We start from the raw sequence: 21,070 nt of genomic DNA on the forward strand, positions 1-21,070 counted from the left end.
TATAAGGCACCTTCGATGGTAGTATTGCATAGGAGTGATCGAATCGTATGTTTTATTAAATTGGTCAGCATGGTTTAGTATACAGAATTGACATAGTGCGATACAAACGTATCGACCTTTTCATGTGTGTCATGTAACGTGTCAGTGGTCATGAATTAAATTAGGTTATCAATTATTTACCGTCGGTAATTGCAATTGACAATTAACGAAATTTGTGGATGAATTTCGTTGCGATTTATAAAAGTGTTTTGCATACGTGGCAGAATTTGCTACCAATCAGAAAACGCGGGTTTTGATAGGCGTGGCTTCGAACACGTATACTTGCCTCTACGTCCGGCCGCCATAATTTTTGAGAAGAAATCGTCGTGCCGTGAATTCTTGTCGGGATTCTCTGTAGACAAACACGGTCCGTTGTTCATTTTACATTCCTTGGCGGAAGCAATCTACTGGAAATATTTTCAGTGAGCGGTGTAAGTCCAACAAGTATTCTGATTCCATTATTTTAATACAATGTTAACAGAATACAAATCGTTTCGGTTGTTCTACCGATTCGGGAATTAACGTAGAAGAATTCGGCTCATCTCCGGCGATTGGGTCGATGATCCGCTTGTCATCCATATGTCATTTTCATGGTACATCTTGAAACTTTCACCTGGTGAATTATGCTATTGTAAACCATTTCGTGCCACATTATTACGTACTACGAGCTGTGTGGAATGTACACGAACATTCTGTGAAATATTTGTTATATCAGTGGAGTTAATTCATGATGCGTGTTTCATTCGATTCAAATATCCATTTCAATTGATTATACGTATTATTTATGAATAATACTGTATATGGTGATAATGTCTACTAGAAAAGAAATAGTTGACACAGGGAATTAAAGTTACTCCAAATTTGTTGCGAACAAGTTGTAGTAAGAACTATACGGTGTAAGGGAGGGTGTAGAGTTTTAAGCAGTTACATGTCCAGTGAATTCTTTTACTATTAAATGATACAATTTTGAGGGATTATAGTTTGATATGAATCAACATTACAAGAAGTGAATGATAATAAAAATTTTGGATTTTTACAGATAGGGGATAGGCAACATGGATCTCCAAACAGGATTAGTTTATGTGGCAGTGGTAGTTGTTTCTGCAGTAGTTATTGTTTTAGTATCAATGTTTGGTATAAAAGAAAAATCTTATGAAGAAGCGATAGCAGAACAGAGAAAACTTCCTGATGATCTTTTATTGAGTATGTATATTTTACTATATAATGAAACTAGCATAAAGATATATCAGTGCCAACAAATGTGTTCGTATTGTTTGTAGGTAAAAAAGATAAAGGAAAAGAAAAGAAACATAAGAATAAGGCAGGAAAGAAAGTGAAAGAAAAGAAAGAAGAAAAGGATGAAAAAGATGACAGGGAGGAAAAGTCTGAGCATGTCCAGTTTGAAGAAAACCCTCAAATATTGCCTTTAGAACCATTAGTACGGGTAAGCACATTTATAACATCTGTCATTTTTATTACACCACATAATTCATGCAGATACTTCCCGCAAAGACATTTTTTTTATATGCATAAATATTGTCTTCTCTGAAATGTTATGGAATAATTGGTATTGATTGAATTTTCTATTTATATAATGAAATTATGTTTTGAAATATGTAATATGATTGTCAACATAAATCAAAGTAAAACTAAAAAAAGTTTAACGAAATTCTAGCCTTTATGTTAATCATTTATTTAATTAAAAAATTATGGGAATTTCCATATTATTCCTTTAAAGAATGTAGTATTTAATTTTGATCAAAGATAATTATTTATGTCATCATTAATAAGAGTTCTTCTGTAATTTTTCAAATGCTCATTGCATGTTAAGTACTTGTCTGTTAATAATCATTGCATAACTATAGAACTGAAAACTCATCCGCTTTGTTATTCTTACATTTTCATGTTTCTCGCATGAAACAGTATGCTCACATATTGTGTGTCACACTTGTACGTCATTTAAGGTCTTTCTATTCATGGAGTATCACATTTCTGTCTGGGTATCACACATTTATAAAGACTAATTGTTGCATATTAATATAATTCTTTAAAATAATGTATACCATTACTTCTCATATACATCTAATATACTATTTCATGTAAACTAATAGAGTTAATTTGTACGGTTTAAAGTAACATTTGTGTACCTAATTGTTGACATCTTTTTTTTCAATAAATGTTACGATTTGTTTTTGTCCCTTGTTAATTATTGTGCTATTATTGTATTTTTGTTTTCAAACAATATATTATTTTTAAGGATGTAAATTAGTACTAAATAACTGCACACTCCTATATCAATGTAAGAAACTAATTAATGTTTTCCATGTTTAATTCTACAAAGTTATGATAATTTCTTTTTGTTACATTTTATGTATATTATATTATATTATATTCAAATGGACATCTTCTTTTATGGAAAATTTACCTTAAGCTTTATTTGTTGGTCAACAAATTATGTAGGAGATCATAGAAAATAAAATTGATGACCAAGTGATCTTCGTTTGTTATGTATGTATTATATGTATAGTAACACACTTTTTAGCACTTTTTGGCACCTTTACAATTTTTCTTATAATAGTATATTCTTAATTCTATCATATTACATTTTTATTGAAATCATGCCCTGGTGAGTCGATTGATGTCATTACATCCAGTATATAGTAAAATATTCTTATTAGAATGTTTATTTTGACTGTTTGACCGAAATTTATGTATAACCTCAATGAATATTTGATATGTCTCAAATGTAGAAACAGGGGAAACCTAGTAATCTCAAAGTAAAATTAAAATGAAAGATAAGAAATTTTAATACGATACAATATAATTTATATATATAGCTAAAGTTCCTTTTTCGTGTATGGTCCATTGATAAACAGTTCTAGAACCTCGAGATTAATTTCTATAAATAACTGTTCCACACACTATGATATTATCTTACTTTTACTGCTACCTTATCACGTAGATTAAAACTAAGTAAAATAACAAAAAGTTGTAATTTCATGAGAAACTCCTTAAAAACATTTATATACTTTTAAATATTTTTATTATGCATTTATTGGTAAAAACATTATTGTTGAATGAAAATGATTGTTTTTACTACTGTTTTATAAGTATAAAATATTAATTAGAAGTATAAAGTAATTTTATGCTAAAATATAAAGATTTCATAAAGGTAATGCAGTGGATTTATCAATTTCAGGTATATATGTATACCAAGAAATCAAAATAAATACAGTTTTAAGATGAAAAGTGAATTGGTAATATATGTATATACATACAAATAAAGTAAAAGATATTAGATATAATTTTGTATCGAAAATTAATTATTTTACTAATTAAAGTTGAACTTTAAGAATTCTTAATTATTTTGTAGGCTAATATTAATATACATTGAAATGAATTTCAGTAACTTTTTTGTCCATTTTAATATAATGTAAAATCACATGTGTATCATTGTGGGTATGATACCTTTTCATTTGTTGTTTTTTCAATACATGGGAAACATTCTATATATACATTGGAATTATAGGAGGGTAGCAAAGGAAGTAAGAAGAAAAGCAAGTTTGAAAAGGTAAAGCCAATTCTTGTAAATAAAGATGAGCCACTGGTTATTGTGACTGAATTAAGTCCTTCGCAACCTCCCTCAGTGGAGACTAATCATTTTGACCTCATTCAACCAAAGGACGACCTCGAACTCATAAGGAGTTATAGTGTGAGTGAATTGCTTTTGGTAGAATACATAATATTGTATGCATTTCATTCACTTTTAATACATTGCTAGCTTGCCGCTTCTATAACATAAAAACCATTATGTTTAAGTAGTATTAATGCTTACCTAATATTACCTAAGGCTTTCTCAAATTTATGTACAGTGAGTCATTGAAGTATTTGTACTGAAGTATGTCAGATAATTTGAAAAATGCCATTAAATTTAATTATAGCATAATAAAATACAAAAACAGAATATCTATTGTATAAGTACACATACTTGTGTGAATCACTATATGTTTGTGGTCTTTGGACAAATGGATACTCAACTTATTAAAAAGTATTTGGTAAATGGGAATGTGAAGACTAATATTCAAGTTGTTCTAAATTTAGTATTTTTCCAGCACAGTAGAAAGTTATTTTAATGTTTTAATTACATATTTCTGTTAAGTGTGTGATTTTATTAACAAATTATTTAATAAAATAGTAACTCTTGAATTTGATTATCATTTTATAAAATCTAAACAGTTTTTAATAATGTTAATGTTTTCCTTCTAAAATAGAAGGAAAATCTGCATCAACTCAATCAATCTGAGCCAATCGCAAATAAGTCACCAAAGGAGACTCCAACAAAGACAAAGAAAAATGCAAAAGACTCTGTGAAGAAGAAGGATGAAAATATTAAGGAAGAAAAGAAAGATGAGAAAAAAGAAACAACTATATACGTTAATGCATCACCAGTTATTAATAAAGATGCTATAAAGGAAGCAAAAGAAATGAAAGAACAGAAAGAAACTCCAGTCAAAGATGCAAAGGAAGCAGTAAAAGAAATTGCACCTTCTACTCAATCAGCGAATAAAGAATCTAAAAAGACAAAGAAGAAGAATGATATCTTAGCTCAAATTGGTAGGTGAATTGATCAATTGCTTCTTTTATTAATCCATTTTCATATTAATTTCATAGAAATTAAAAGTGGTCGTATGTCTATTAGTTTTATCAAATTATTCAATAATAATATTCACATGAATTAAAAAGATATTGTAAAGTGATTTAAAGTACTAAAAAAAAATAGCTAAATATGTCTAAGTTTAGCAAGGAACCTACCCTGAGTACAGTAAAGCAGATTCCACTGAGTGCTTTGGAATGTGGCTAAGGTATGGTTGATTCCCCTTCTCTCTTTCCAGGTCAATGTCCTTAGTGTCAAGGTCATTCCTTTACAAGAAATAACTTTTTATATATTTTATGTTATTATAAAAGAAAAAACTACATTGTCTGGTAATCAGACAAACTGGTTTTCTTTTAATGTATTATTTTATTATTGATATTTGCATTTAGATCATAATTAATTTAAGAATAAAAAATGAAATTACAGAAATTTTTATTCTAAACAATATTTTTATTTTAGGTGGAGACAAAGATGCCGTTAACGTATCTCTTTTGATGCCTTTGGTTCAAAAAGCTGAACTTAGTCGTTCTGAAATACAAATTCTCATAGATCAGCTTTTAAATAAACAACTGGATAATCCATCGGAACATTCGGAGTGGACAGAAGGTCGGGCAGATCCGGTTATTAAATTAAAAAAACAACTGGCAGAAAAAGAAAAGGCTCTCGCCGATGAGCATGAAGCAAATATTGCATTTCAAAATAAACTGAAAGAAATGCGAGCTGAACTTAATTCTGAGAGGTCTAGATTAACAGCTAATGCAAGACAACTAGAAGAAGCATTAAATGCTAAGGTTACAGAAACTCAGACTTTACACACACGTATGCAACATATTTTGGAAAGTCATGCTGCTGAAAAACAAGGCTTTACAAGGCAGATCGAACAATTACAAACTAAAGTAAATGAAAATGCAGCAATTATTCATAAAATGCAAGAAGATCAAGGGCAAACTCAAGGTCATTTACAGCAAGAATTGATTGCACAGCGTAAACAAATGGAAGTACAATTTGCACAAATGCGTGACACTGAAAATGCATTAACAGCACAGCTAGCTCAAAAACATGCAGAAATACAGGAATTGCAAAGCGAGTTACAAGCAACTTGTGAAAGTAGTACTGCTGAAATAGAAATGTTACAGCAACAATTAGGACTTATGCAAGGCCAGTTAATGCATTCAGAAGGACAATTGCAACATTTCAAAGAAGCGGGTGATAGATTGCAAGACGTTGCTAGACAACTTGAGGTAAGGAGAACGATACATTATCGATTTTGTTAAAAATCTTAGAAGACCAAGGTTTAATTGATTTATTTGATTTCATTTATTGATTTAGTAATTTAATAATTTACTAAGATTTGCATTCATGTATGTAGGAATCTCACCGTGCTAATGCAGATCTAGATCATAGATTAAAAAATGCACATCGTCATGAGCAAGACCTCCAAAAACAAGTAAATTCGTTGCAATCAGAATTGAATGCTATAAAGGCGGAGGCTAACGATGTCTCTGCATTAAAGGCCGAATTGAACAAATCCCAGTCTGAGCTAGTAAAATTAAAATCTGAATTGTCAGTGTCATTGAATGAGTCAAAATCTGAAGCAATTGAAATTGCAGCTCTTAAGGCAGCACTAGCTAAGAAAGAAGAAGAGTTGAACAAATCTCAGGATGAACTTTACAATATACGCATTGAGTTAAAACAATCAATGGAAAATGTAACACAGTTGGAGGCAAAATTAAATGCTGCACAGAAGAAAGTAGATATGACAAATATTGAATTTGAAAAGACAACAGGAAATCTAAAGAAAATACAAGATGAAGTTAATGGCTATCAATCTGACATGCAGAAATTAAAGGAAGAATTAAAACAGAAACAAGTTGAATTAGAAAACACTCGTGCAGAAATCCCGCCTACAAATGAAACAGCAAATGAAGTGAATAAGTTACAAAGCAATGAAATAAAATTAAATGAGACACAATTACAGATTTCACAATTGCAAGAAGAAAATGATAGACTTTCTACGCAGGTATTATTCTTACAACATAAGTAGTGCCTATTAAGGACGAATTTGAATTACATTTCATTTTATTCGCACGTAATTATTTTTTAGCTCACGAATTTCACAGAATTGCAAAAACAACTTAAACAATTGCAAGAAGAAAATGAATCATTAGCTTCACAATTAGCGGCTACCACTGAACGACCAGCTGCAGAGGGTCGAGAAAATGGAATCGACGAGAAGGTTCAAAAGAATGTGCAACTTGTAGAACATGCAAATTTGTACGTATATGTATATATATTTATAAAACTCATGGTTCAACATTCAGGTATTTATATGTGAATTGTTTTTGAAGGTTGGCCCAAAAGGAAAGTCAACTAAATGCCTTAAAAGTAGAATTAACACATAAAGAAGCAGAACTTAATCAGTGGAATGCTGAAGTTAACGCATTACGAAGCGACATAAATTTTCATTATAATGTTGCTGCCCGATTAGGTGATGATTTAAAAGCACAAAGATCTAAAACTAAGGTAAGTTGTAACGTATTTTTGGATCAGTCCACGACTAAGAATGCTTTCAGTTCAGATGTGTTGATATTATTAAAATGTAAATGACACCCATAGTCAAATATTTCTATACATTTTCTTTTCTGTATATTGGTGCAATTAGTCTCTAAGTTTATGTATAAAGTATTTTATATTTGACTATAACATAAAGTTTTTGTGGTTGAAATAGGAGTTACGTTTACAAAACTTGGAAGTAATGGAAGCTCTTTCTGCTGAACTAAAAAAGAAAAATGTAATTGACAAACATACAGAGTTGGAAAAACAGAATAAAAACTTGCAAGACATGGTTTCACATTATAAACAAATCATTAACGATACAGTAGGTATCTCATTATTTATGGTAAATTAAATTTATTCGTATTACATTTATTGATTACAAACTTACAGGAAGGTATGCTCAATACACTTCAGAGTCATGTAGAATCAGCAGAAACAAGATGGGAGTCTCAACTTCGGCAAAAAGAAAACGAAGTTGCAAAACTTAGGATTGAGTTCAATGAACTCAAAAATAAGTTAAATTCACACGACATGGTAGACTTCTAATCTTTATATGTATACAGAGTATGATGGAATGGATGGCACAACCGAGAAGGGAGTAATTTTAGTTTTTAACCAACTTCTTGTGATAACATTTTATTCGTTTTCCGGTTTATCTTGATATGTAGAATCATCTTCTATGCGGTTGTACTATCCGTTCTCCACACCCTGTATAAATTTAAAAGTGAATAAATTAGAAAATTAAACAATTTTATAACGTGCATATAGTTACAGGAAAAGGTAGTAGAGTTGGAAGCCAGGTTAAAAGAGACAGAGTCTCTTAATGAACAAGCTAATGCTGAATTATTGGCACTTAGATCTAGACCAAAATTAGTTTCAAGCGGAGTAAATACCCATGATTTAGGAGCAGTGGAAAAACTTCAAGAGGTAAATGATTCCAAAAAGAAACATCTGTATATTATATAGGAATATGTAGGATGAGTATTATTCTTGTTTTTTTTAAACTGTACTTGTTGCAGGAAAGAGCGCGGTTGTCAGAAGAACTTCAGTCAGAGTGCAATAAGAGGGCAGCATTAGATGGAGAAGTGAATAAGTTGCGTTCTTTAGTTACGCAACTTCAGCAAGAAGTATCGCAATGCAAGGTATAAAATATCTATCTCAATAATATGATATTTAAACAAAAAATACTATAAACAAATAATTGTAGAATATTTTAATATTTCTAAGTAGTCAAAATTATTAAATTATATTCTTTAATTTTAGAACGAAGTTAGCGAAGGTTGTAGCAGTTCAGAACAGTCAATCTTAAATGGCCCACCAACTTCTGAGTGTCCTAATTCCGAGGTTAGTATACGTTGACTTTAAACATTTTATAAGTAATTGATTTTTGTCCAGTGCTTTTTCCACAAAAAGTCATAAAGCTTATGTTATAGCTGTAACAACAAAAACTACGGCTATAATGTAAAAATTTGAGAAACCACGCTATTATCGTAAAACATTGATATTACGTATTCATTATAATCAATTTCTGCAAATGATGACTAACAAATGATCTTTGTGTTTATTATTGTTTCACTAAATGTAATAATTGTATGGTAACAGCTGCATATACGGATATTATTTTGTAAAAGTCAATTAAGTATTCTAAGAGTTTTGTGAAGTATACATTGTATGTATACAAAATAGTTCTACTTCTTTTTAATAAAAAAGTATAAAATTTATTTAATGAAGCGTCTTTCAGGTTTTTATCATATTTAATTGTCTTTTACAGAGTACTATCCACAAGTAACTTATGTTTATTAGATGTATATTAATCATGTTAATAAATTAATGGGGAATGCATAATAATCATATTAAATAAGTTAAATTTTATTACATTTTATTTTATTAATAGTAGCAGCAGAGAAGTTCAAAGAGTTTTATTACAGAATTTTATACTTGTTTATAATATTTATCAGACTTTTAAATAAATGCAAACCTATATGTGGTATTATTGTGTATATGTTATGGTTTAATTTATACAATTAAAGTTTTAGTTCATCATTATTTAAATCGAATAAGTGTTATCTCAAGTTATTCAATAATGCCACATTCTATTACTATCTAAAAATTTGGTGTATCCAGTGAACTTTTAAAGGATATAAAGTAAACTTTTATTAATGTTAAAAAATGTTGCCGTTCTATTAATACTGTATCCATAACTTCGTATTTAGAAAAGAGACTATTTCTGAAACGACAATTTTGAAAATTTTCCTTTATCCTTGAATACAAATTTGATAAATTGTCGTTGCATGATATAATGTATGGAAAGTTAAATAATAATATATCTGAAATGCAGCCCCCGCTAGCAGCACAGACTCTGATAGCTGCATTAGAAAATACTCTTCTCAAGAATACAGAGTTTGCAAATTGTTCCATAACCAAGCCCATCAATTTGGTTCAGTCTCAACAAGAAATTGACAACAGACCCCTTTCCACAAAATACTCCTCCAATTCTTGTCATATGACAGATCACAACACACAGGCTAGCTGGAATTCATTGATAGGCCAGCAGCATAGAAAGAACAAGAAAAAAAGGAAGGTAAACTTAAAAGTTATGAAAAAAGGAACAAATTTTTATTATTGGCTCTATTACCATATAGGTGCACTTCACAAAGTAATTTTTAATTTTCAGTAATGTATAATATTGTCTACGTTTAAAAGTAATAAGTACAGTTTTAGTTATTAAAATTAAATACTATTAAATAACAATTGGCTTATTTAAATACAGTGCACAGTCGTCTTCTAAAAAGATTTAAAAGAACACCTTTCTAAATCTTCGTAAAAAATGATTAATTATGGACTGTATTTTAATAAGGAAGCTAGGATGCTATATTGCATTAAACAATATATACTTTTCAAAAGTGATATCACCAAATGGAGATTTTAAATAATGATAATAATGATATTTCTTATTTTGATTTATATATATACGTTCTTAACATAGCATATGTAAACTGATAATTCCTTGTCATAAATCTGAGTCCTGTCTTGTAATTTTGTTGCCATATTACTGAATACTATTTGTGTAGTCTGTATTTTGAAACAGTATTTTGTCGTAGACTCATTTAAATATTCCAATTTACTCATTACTTTATTAGTTGTGGTTGTATTTCTTGTAAAGGTGTTAAGAGCAATTCTATTGACGAGTGGCATGTAGTTGTACAGAATGCTGATAAATTTGTTTATATATAAATATTTAACAACTCAACATAACAATCCAATATACTAGTAAATTTGTAAAAAAGTTTATTTAAATTTGACTTGTACTTATATGTACTTGTCCTATTTTACACAAATAAGAACTATATCAAAACTGAAGAACAAAACTGCAGTACTCTTATATATTGAATTTATTTAAAACTTACGAAAAGATTGTTAGAAAACAAACAACATTTGTAATTGCTAGAAAGTGATAAGTCACTATCTATATAACAGAAATATCTTATATTATTACAGCAATTTATTCATCCATGTATGTATTTTATTTGAACATTTTGTTTTCTTTTTGGCAAACAAATATTTGAGTAGTGTATGTATTGCAGAAAGCATTCAATTTTATGCACATGCACAGCTTTGTAGTCCAAAAGAAAAGAAAAAATATTGTTTATAGAAAGTCAAATGTTACCCAAGTATTCATATCTGCAAAGTAAAATCTTTCAATTGGTAATTTCATTTAATACAAATTTGATGTGGACTGTAATAACATACATATCCCTTTGTCCCAGTGTTTGTTTCATAAAAAAAAAGAAACAAGTTTAACATTATTTTTGTATACCAATTATTCAGACACAGCAGCAGCTTATCATTATTCTTCAATTAATATGGAAATTTGATTGACGTACAAAATCTCATGCCATGACGATGAATAACGATTATGTTGTTTTGATTGTTCTGACAGTCCACTAAGAAACCCATGGCAAAACGGCGCAGATTCGCAGGTATGCAAATCAAAACATGAGATTCTGGAACTTTTCTTTTTATTAAAGAGGTGGATGGTAGACTGCTAATAGCAGTTTATGTCAAATTTTACCATGGAAGTTTATTTTAAGAGATTCATTTATGTTGCACACATTATATTTTTTGTAGTATTAAAATATTACATTTTCACTTGAACGGGCACTATTTTATTATTTATTTATTGAGCTCTTGTTTTAAATATTTAACAAGACGATAACGTTGTTTATTATAAATAATATTGAATAATATACGTATGAAATACTTATTATTTTAAATAAATTAGTAGTTGTTTCTTATTTTCATTTGAAATAAAATTTGCCCAGATCTGATCTTTAGTTATACATTATATACAATTTTAGACATCTTTATATTGCACTTGTATATATATTTTATTTGAGAAATCCTTCAATTTCTTAGAGATGCATTTTTTAATAATTTTCTATCATTATATAATATAAGTTATAAGCTACTATAATGTGTGTGTTCCCCGAAATATGTTGCACAGTGTTTAGATCTTATTAGCTTTATATTTTCATTCATGATTATAGTGCATTTTGAATGTCTTGCATCTTGACTGTCCCAGCACATATGCAGTGGAAGATTGATTGTATATAATTTAATTCTATTACACTAATTTTTAAATACTATGATATTAATTTCAATTTTAATTGTTAATTTCAATGTATACAGTTACAAGAAATAATAATTTGTTCACTGCGTACTTTTTAAGTTCATCTGTAACATGTGGACAGTAAAGAAGCTGAATAATTCATCTAATGTCGATTATTCACTTATAGAAAGTACAGTATTCCTTGTATCGATATAGAAACATTTACGCAAAAATCAACAAAGTGTGTAACGCTACCGATGCAGAGAGCAGTGCTGTGGAGATAATGGATATCAAACAACATGCATAGTTACATGTGGTTCAATTTTTATAAACACAAACACTGGGGTAAAGGGCACACCATAAACAAACTTTATGTTTGTTCTATTTAATCAACTACATGAGTTTTCATCAACAATTTTTGATTATTATCATTTCATTTTCTGTTACATTTGCATTGCTTTTATGTGTTTTAATTAAGTTTTTTTTTTACAGATAGTACATGCATTGTTGGACTTAATGTAGCATATTTTTTTTAGCAGCTGCTATATTTAGTAAGCTACTTGCTTATATAACAAATTGTATTTAGCATATCCTGCTGAGCTGTTAAGTTTATGCTGTTTGAAGATACGAAAATATACAAAAAATAATTTAATTGCAACAATATTTGTTTGTAATTTTCTTCCAAATTGAAACAGCATAAATATAGTATATTATTGTGCTTTACAATATGTTTGTTTATTTATTTTTTGCTTGCAGTACTATGTACATGTATTTATGTGATCCTCACACAAGCAGTTAATTTTTTGTTAAATTAAATTTTTTATATTGCTTTTTGTGTACAATGATGGATGCTATCCAAAACGATTGTAACATTGCGTGCTAATTTATTTATTTATATATTCATCATTTTAGTTACGATTTTATATCATTTATTTTCATGTAACAAATTTTTTACAGAGGCTACATGTATCGATATACAAATTAATATAAATAAGCACGCAGGAAGTCAGTAGATGCATAGTCTTAATTTTCCAACAGATACACCCTGATTTACTTTCCATTACAAAGTTCAGTACCTGTGTGAATTAGTAAATAATTAATATTGTCGAAATTAATTATAAATAAAAATAATTCAATGTTTTGTATCTGATGGAACAAATATAAATGGGACAATTACTCTTACTTATATTTATATAATTTCTTCCGAAACATTAAAACACTTGAGTAAATCTGATTAATACATTTTCCAGGGTGGATCAGGAAAAAAATAACTTCACAGAACAAACTGCGCTAGTGACGCGCGAAACCAGATGATTCAGAGAGGAAATACAAGCGAAATTATACATGCTCCGATGTTGTATAAGACGTAAATGGTAAACTTTGCTACCAAGAAGACTAATATAATGATGAAAATATTATTAATAGCGTTTCTTATACAAAGAATATCATATTTTATTATGTGGAAGAAAATATAAATAATGAATCTTTGTAGTTACAAACTAAGAATTATTGAAACTGGTGTTTGACACGGCTACACAACTGGATAGATACAGATAGGAATAATTCAAGAATTATCCAAATTATGCATTGTAAATTGGAATATAAGAACTGTTTCCTTTTAAATATTACTTTCATTTTATTAGGCACATTCAAATGTTTATAACTATTCGTAACATCTTTATGTTTTATTTAAGGTTCACTAATACATAAAATCATCCATAACATAATGTGCATGTATATTATTACTCTTAAACAAAAAACGCACGATACTCAAACTATAAATGGTAAAACAAAATACTTTTGTGTAATTTTTTATTTAATGAGTAGCAGACACCAGATCTTTAAATGATTTTCATATTGTTAAAGCATTTGTATACAAAGCTGAAAGCGTTAATGAATTTATGTGCAATAAATAAGCATGATCATGTGATCACATGTATAAAAAGAAGTTTGTGTGTGTTCAGTAGGAGGCTATTCAAGGCAACTTTAAATTCGCGACGTATAATTGATCTTTTAAAATCACTGAAAAGATTAATCATGCACAACTATAGCAAACACGTAATAAAATCTGTTCAAGAATACATCTGAACAGATTAAAGTATAATAAAGTAAATAAGATATATTGATAAATCTATGATTTAAATAATTTGAACTATAGACAAATTATGTGTAATTGGGCATTTTAAAGAGCGTTTATTGAAACGTTTTTATGTTACTTTACTTTTAAATGAATTATGATTTCTATTATAGAGTTGCGAAATGAAATATCAGACAGATAATTAATACTCTATTTATAATACATTAAATACTTGTCTCGTAAGATATAATTGCTTCGTTTATTTTACAAGAGCGCGTATATTTAGTTGTACATCGTACTTATTTGTACTTTATATTTAGAAAAATAGAATTAGTCAATAAAGAATTTGTTTTATTTGACGTTAAATTACTATGCGAGTTTAAATAATAATTTGTTAATACAATGAATGATATAATTTATTTAATCACATTTTCAGATTTGAATAAAATAATCATTGGTATTTATATTTTTAATGCATTCGTTTTTTTTTTGCAACACTGTGAACGAAGAGACAATTATAAAATTATATTTAATTTTTATTTTTTCATTAATATTTAAATAATGGGCTATCCTCAGCAATAATTGAACATAAATGAAAGAAATATACAAATAAAAGTCATAAAAATTATAATGTCTTATTTATAATTACATCATTTTCCTTCTAGATTCTATTTAGAATCCAATTAATAACTGCATATATTTATAATAATAGTGAAAAATAAAAAAATTTGTATATTTTAATGAGTTTCTTTGTACTATATTTTAACGAGATTTAAAATGTTCATACTGTCTATCATCCATAAGATTTTACATAAATTTGACAGTAGTTATCATAAATCAATTAAGATCAATACTTTGCCATTTCATAATATCAATATTTACAAAATTACATATAAAAACTGAAGACAAGAACATTATACACGTTACATAGAAGGTAACGAATGCTATCCAAAGTAGATGAGATATTTTTAATACAAAAGTACAATGTGTTTACTGTCATAGTATCACAAATTACGAATATTTTTTCAAGGGGCTACTCTAGTTTGATATTTTAGAAAAATTGCTTTTTCGTTCGCACTTTTTTAAGTAACTTTCGTTCTATAAAATTCTAAAAATGTCTTAGTTTTTTTTTTTATAGACAGACTACAATACCCCCTTTAAGTCGATTATTTAATTTTCTTATGATTCTTGATGCAGATTCTAGGTTTTTACATCATTACTTAATTCAACATTGTTTGTAAAAATCCTAGAATATAACTTCCCAAATCTTCATCTTGATTTGTCCACGAAACGTACACACTTTTTTGATCGTCCTCGTCGCCTTCTACTTTCACTAAAACGGACTCAACAGATATCGATCCATCTGTTAACTGAACTGTCCAACCTAATAATCTTTCTTTCAGCGGTTGTAATAATTTTAAAGTTGTCGATTGTGCTGGACCAGGATCTCTTACTTGAACAGTAGATGTAAATCGTACTACATGTTTCATTATACCTGCTGCTTTTGTTACCTTAAATAAAAATTATAATTTTTAATTATTTTTATATTTCTTGAATAACATACGCTAATAAAATTACCTCGTCTGCATCGACAAGACACGCTCCGTCTTCCCTTAACATTAAAACACTGTGAAGTAATCTTCGTCTTTTAGGATCTGGTGGTAAAGCTGAATATCTCTTTGCTTCAGCTTTTAACAATGCTAAAGAAGCATCGACTGGAACTTTCGAAATCGTCGTGATAACGCAAGTTTCTCCGTTTGCAGGATTGTAACAATTGGTTCCGAATTCTTGTTTAATTTTTTCCTTTAAGAATTCCATCTTAGCAAATTCTCCGTGTACCAGCATAACATTTTTAGGTTCACAATACTGTATCAATTGCATAATACCTTTTGCATCTGCGTGCGCGGAGAAAGACATATATTCTACAGCCATTTTAACTTCGACTATTTGCCGATTTTCAAATTCAATTCTTCTGGAACCGTTCAGAACTTTATGGCCGACGGTACCTTGAACACAGAATCCAGGCATAATAACCATGTTAGCTTCGTTTGGTGCCCATTTTTTAAAAATTTGTAAAGACAGTCCAGCGTGCAACATTCCTGGAGTAGCAAACACTACCATGGCTCCAGGATTATCAATATATGCTTTATCAAATGGTTTTATGTGTTTGAAATCAAACATGTTTCGCTGCACGAAAGTTTTCTTAATTTTTTGATTAGTCCAAGTGATAAACATTTTGTAATAATTGTTAGCTTTTTCAGTCAATCCTAAAGCAAAATATACAGGAACTTTCAAATTCATTCGTTCCCAATATGTTTCTAGTAATATACAAAGTTCTTGAGCGCGTCCAAGAGCGAATACAGGGATTAATACTTTTCCACCTCTATCGATACATTCGTGAACCTATAAGAAAAATTGCATACATTTTTAAAGCAGTAAATAACATTAATTGAATTGATTCTTGTTATAAGTAAGTATTTAAGTGTGTCGGTAATCAAAGATGCATACTTTCTTTAGAAAGTCTCTTTCCCTACATCTTTTAGAATCTCTAATAGTCGTTGCATATGTTGATTCTGATATTAGTAAGTCTGGTCTGCATTTATCAATCCATGCAGCGCCTAAATGTCTATCAGGAGTCATGTTGTAATCTCCGGTATACACAATCGATTGTGAGCCAACACGAATCCAAAACATTGCAGCACCAAGCACATGTCCTGCATAATATGCTTTTATTTCTAGTTCAGGATCAACCATTACAGACTGGTGTAATGTAACAGCGATAACTTTCTTCATACAATCCTTTATCATTTGTGATGTGAAGAAGTTACTTTCACCTTTACGTTCTACAGCAACCTTTCTCATGTCTTCAAGCAATATAGGTGCAATGGCTTTTGTTGGATGTGTCATATAAATTGGACCAGTGTATCCTACCTACATATTAAATTCATTAAATGATGATGGTTTAGTAAATTAAATATAATTTATATATATTTTACATTACCATTTCAGTAAAATATGGTAGAGCACCACAGTGATCTAAGTGGAAATGTGAAATAATCACGCAATCAATATAATTAGTTGCAGGACCTTCTGGGACTATATATGAAAAATCTGGAAATCTTCTTTCATCATTGAATCCCATGTGCATGCCACAGTCTAACATAATATTTTTTCCACCCATCGATACAAGGATACAACTTCTTCCAACATCTTGACCAGCACCCAAAGGGGTGATTTTAATATCAGGCATTTTTCTATTCTATGCAGTTTAATTGAATGTAATCGCTTTGTTCAATTGAGCACTGGCATGAAGTCGATATAATAACGTTTGTTGTAGAAATAATGAAAATATTATTGTTAAAGTTACAATAAACATCACAGTGTTTATTCAATTATAATTGTAGCAAGTTAACCTCTAAAGAGAGAATTTTGATATAAAACAATATAATTGATGTGTTTCATAGAACAGCTAGTATAAGTAGAAATATTTATCAACAATTTTTCATTTCATTTTTATTATTCTCTTCTTTTATCGAGAACGTAGAAACTGCCACAAGTGTTTCATCATGTTATGAATTGTGACACATTTCTTACTTGCAGTTACTTGCAGTTACTGACATCACACGCAATAGTTCATAACCTTTGAGTTCAATTTGTAATTTGTCAACACTAAACTGAGGGACATTCTAACTTGCAAATAAACATATCGGATACTGAGTATTGGCGAGTAATCTGTAGTCAACAAGGTTGTTTTTCACGTATTACTGATAAAATGTAATTCTATGTAAACTGTCATTCTATAAAAAACAAATACTAAATGTATGATTACTTAAATTACTTAAATTATTTAAATTGTGATAAATTGTTGAGTACACATTTTCTATGAAGAAATAATGATTTCATCAATTATCAATAAATTTAACAGTAATAAACAAATTTATGAATACGAGCATAATTTGTTTACAAACTTTCTATTCCTAAAAATGGTGTCGCCATTTCGCGGTGACCGAACTAATTTTTCACATATATTCACATTTTTTACTTTTTTCTGCATATCTATATAATTTTACATCGTAATTATCATGATTCAATTTCTAATTGTTGATCTAATTGTGTTTTCAATAAATAAATAAAAAAAAAATATATATCGAAAAATGTGGCGCCATCTCTCGACGAACTATCCAATTTTATCGTGAAGTAGTTTTCACTTCGCGGCACCTGGTAAATGGTACCTTCCTTATCGACGCAACAGTAGGTTATCACCTGAACTTTGGCGGAAACTTATTTATCGACTCAGAAGGGGATCTCTTTTACCGTCTGTTGTTCCGTTTGTCTTTTTGATTTTATTTAATTAACAAATTGCTTTCTGGTTGAACAATACGCGCGATCATTAAAACTTGAAAATAAAACCACTTATATTCCGAACATATTTTTATTATAATCCCAAGTGCTATAATTTTCATGTTAGTGGCGACATCTAGTGGCAGGAGGTGGAAACTACTTCGCGACAAACTTGGACGGTTCGCCGAGGATGGCGCCACATTTCCCGCTATTTTTATTTATTCAAGAAACGATATCAATAATTATTGGTGTGGAAATCTGTGCAGTAAATACTGTATGCAACTGTACATGGAATAAAAATGTAAAATTAAGCATTAACGGGAGCGTAAGGAATTTAGATTAAAATTTGAACACGATAGATGTTAATATGTTAGATTAAACAAACAAATTGCTTATTTATAACGAATCCTCGAACAGTAGCTGTTGCCGTAGGGTAGAGTAAACACGCTTGATACACATTTTCGATACTTTATTCATATAATTTCGTAGTTACGGCATTATATCTATGTATTTACATATCTCCAGTATCTTTTTTTTTTTTTGTTCAGAAAGATCTTATAATGCGTCTGTGTTTGCGCGCTACAATATATAACGCACGCGAGTGGGTTGCCTGGATTTAGGTTGTAAAACGTACTTCGTCATTGTTTTGTTTTCCCTTTTTTCTTTTTGTTTTTCTTTCTTTTAGTTTCTTTACAGTTTATTCTCGCCCCGTTGCTTTCTGCGACACGTGAAACATACGTCGCTACGCGAAACAAGAGAAATCTCTATTAAAATGGCGCGATTTTAAATCAATGCGTTTACAAGTTGGAAAAGTAACTGAACAAGAGGCTCGACGTGTAAAAAATCTAAACGCATCGTTGCACGCTAAACTAGTTTTGTACCACGCATTCATTTATCCGTCTTATCGTTTTCGAAAATGAAATTTCTGATACGAGCTGTTCGAAGAACAATTGGCTCGACCCGTTTTTAAAAAGTCGTTTAAATCAGTTTAAAAATTTATTAGAATAATTTCGGCTGAAAAGAAAATTGCTTCAAGTCGCTTTAATTGAAAATTGACTTCGATCGCTCCAATAAAAAAAAAAAAAAAAAACAGATCTACTCGTTTCGGTGTAAAATGTGGCCTACTTATTTGGATTTTAAAATTGATTTTCATCGTTTCGATCCGAACTCGATTTACGAATTGATATTTCACCGGAATTGAATACCTCTAGTCACGCGTATATACCTGCAAATGTATACAGGGTGTCCAAACTATAATAACACAGAATTCTTTTCATAAAAGCACGACACAGGAACAAAAAAAAAAAAAATAAAAATAGAAAACCCAAAAGATTTACGAATTCTTGCAACGAACACGAATGCGTCTAACAATGTACAACGACGAGGTTTGCGGTATTTACAGAATGCCTTGCGTCAATTAAAAAACGTGTCGTTGAATTCGTCTCGATTTTCTTCTATTTAATATGATATGTGAAAAATGAACATCGTTCGATTTAGTATTCGATCCAGACTCGACCGAAGAAAAAGAATCTATCTAATCTAATTCGTACATGAAAAAAAAAAGAAAATGAAAAACAATGAAATTCTTGCCCCTTCCATTTTTTGTTCTCACGCCATTTATTCACAAGAACGATGCTAGCTAACTATAATGCGAGCACCCTGTATATACCCTTTCTTGCTCGAATCCTACTGTACATACGTATACGTATAATGTTTATGATACTCGTAAAAATCGGAAGGGCGGTGGAGAGGGGATAGCGTAGTGAACAACAAAAATATCCGCGATCGTCGCCGGTTCTACAGTACCGCAAATCTTTTTATCGTTAACGCTGTGTTCCGTATTTTCTTTCTTTCGTCTCTCATCGTGTCACCAAAAATTCTCGTCCACGAACGTATTTTCGCTATCTAGTTTCATATAGGTGCACCCATACGTATAGACTGTACAATGTAAAATATAATTCCATCTAGCTATAGCGATTCTAGATACAGTTGTGTGAGCTTATTTATTTATTTATTTATTTTTTTTTTTTATTCTTTTCGTTTTTTCCGCTGGCTACTAAACGCGACTTTCGTTTTCGCGATTATCCATCTCACGCACACCCTTAATTACACGTACACAGTTACATGCAGCACATCCGTCGATCGTAACATCGGTCGTTCGCTATTTTTTCACGTTTGCTCGCGTTTCGCCGTTTCGCGCCTCTCTGGTCGCCGCGCTACGCGTTAATAGTTTAAGTTTAGGTATGATGGCTACCCGCGACACACTTAAGTCCGAGGTTTTTAATGCGTTAAGTTTAAGTAGTAGAGTAACATTTTGCTCGGTAAGATATCTTATTAGAAGTTGATTAGTTTCGTATAAATGTTTAGTCGTCGGTACATCGAAGGATATGCAGAGAGAGAGAGAGGGGGAGAGAGAGAGAGAGAGAGAGAGGGGGAGAGAGAGAGAGTTTAGGGGGCAGTGATAACAATATGTTCGCGTTTCTCGAGGGCCGGTGGACGCTTGTTGCGACCTGGCAGCCTTTGCGGCGCGTGATTCGTTCCCCACTGGCGCCAGTGATCGTTCCAATTTGGAAGAGTGTAAATTCAATTGAAGTAATGATTATTGGGCTGAGTAAGCGACCCTGGTTTTCAATTTGATTCCACGGTGATTACTGGCGCCAGTTTAGTGGCGCCAGTTTAGTGGCGCCAGTCAAGTAGCGTCAGCTGGATTTGCGTTTCTAGATACAATGATCTCTGGTACGAGGAAAGTAACCTCAAAAGAATTGCGTCGATTGGTTTCATGTTTCCATCCACA

The 21,070-nt window shown here is 30.3% G+C and overlaps 3 protein-coding genes across 8 annotated transcripts in view; 1 reads left to right on the forward strand and 2 right to left on the reverse strand.

The window, feature by feature from the left end:
- Positions 1 to 8: 8 nt before the first annotated feature.
- Positions 9 to 14,305, forward strand: LOC128872701 (myosin-6). Of its 6 annotated transcripts, none has more exons than XM_054115665.1 (16): positions 9 to 470; positions 1,079 to 1,242; positions 1,320 to 1,483; positions 3,569 to 3,751; positions 4,311 to 4,653; positions 5,153 to 5,934; positions 6,063 to 6,713; positions 6,798 to 6,967; positions 7,042 to 7,216; positions 7,422 to 7,571; positions 7,640 to 7,783; positions 8,024 to 8,176; positions 8,269 to 8,391; positions 8,513 to 8,593; positions 11,190 to 11,229; positions 13,109 to 14,305. In XM_054115665.1, exons 2-16 carry the CDS (start codon positions 1,095 to 1,097, stop codon positions 13,150 to 13,152), a joined length of 3,351 nt encoding a protein of 1,116 aa, XP_053971640.1. In that variant the 5' UTR covers positions 9 to 470; positions 1,079 to 1,094; the 3' UTR covers positions 13,153 to 14,305. The 6 variants fall into 6 exon arrangements, with proteins under 6 accessions (XP_053971640.1, XP_053971637.1, XP_053971643.1 ...); XM_054115662.1 differs by having other exon boundaries at positions 9 to 468; positions 8,018 to 8,176; XM_054115666.1 differs by lacking the exon at positions 11,190 to 11,229 and adding an exon at positions 12,351 to 12,409 and having other exon boundaries at positions 12 to 470; positions 8,018 to 8,176.
- Positions 14,306 to 14,545: 240 nt separating this feature from the next.
- Positions 14,546 to 17,964, reverse strand: LOC128872704 (integrator complex subunit 11). The gene is made up of 4 exons (XM_054115671.1): positions 16,937 to 17,964; positions 16,444 to 16,866; positions 15,514 to 16,338; positions 14,546 to 15,446 (listed from the first exon to the last, which is right to left on the reverse strand). The coding sequence occupies exons 1-4, from the start codon at positions 17,183 to 17,185 to the stop codon at positions 15,156 to 15,158; spliced, it is 1,788 nt and encodes a 595-aa protein (XP_053971646.1). The 5' UTR covers positions 17,186 to 17,964; the 3' UTR covers positions 14,546 to 15,155.
- A 1,790-nt stretch (positions 17,965 to 19,754) lies between these two features.
- LOC128884833 (protein EVI2B-like) overlaps positions 19,755 to 21,070 on the reverse strand; it is a 19,007-nt gene continuing 17,691 nt past the window's right edge. The window contains exon 5 of the mRNA XM_054138483.1: positions 19,755 to 21,028. The gene's annotated coding sequence lies outside the window, so the exon portion shown is untranslated. The remainder of the gene's footprint in view (positions 21,029 to 21,070) is intronic.

The sequence above is a fragment of the Hylaeus volcanicus genome, chromosome 2, assembly GCF_026283585.1.
Source record: "Hylaeus volcanicus isolate JK05 chromosome 2, UHH_iyHylVolc1.0_haploid, whole genome shotgun sequence".
Lineage (NCBI taxonomy): Eukaryota > Metazoa > Arthropoda > Insecta > Hymenoptera > Colletidae > Hylaeus > Hylaeus volcanicus.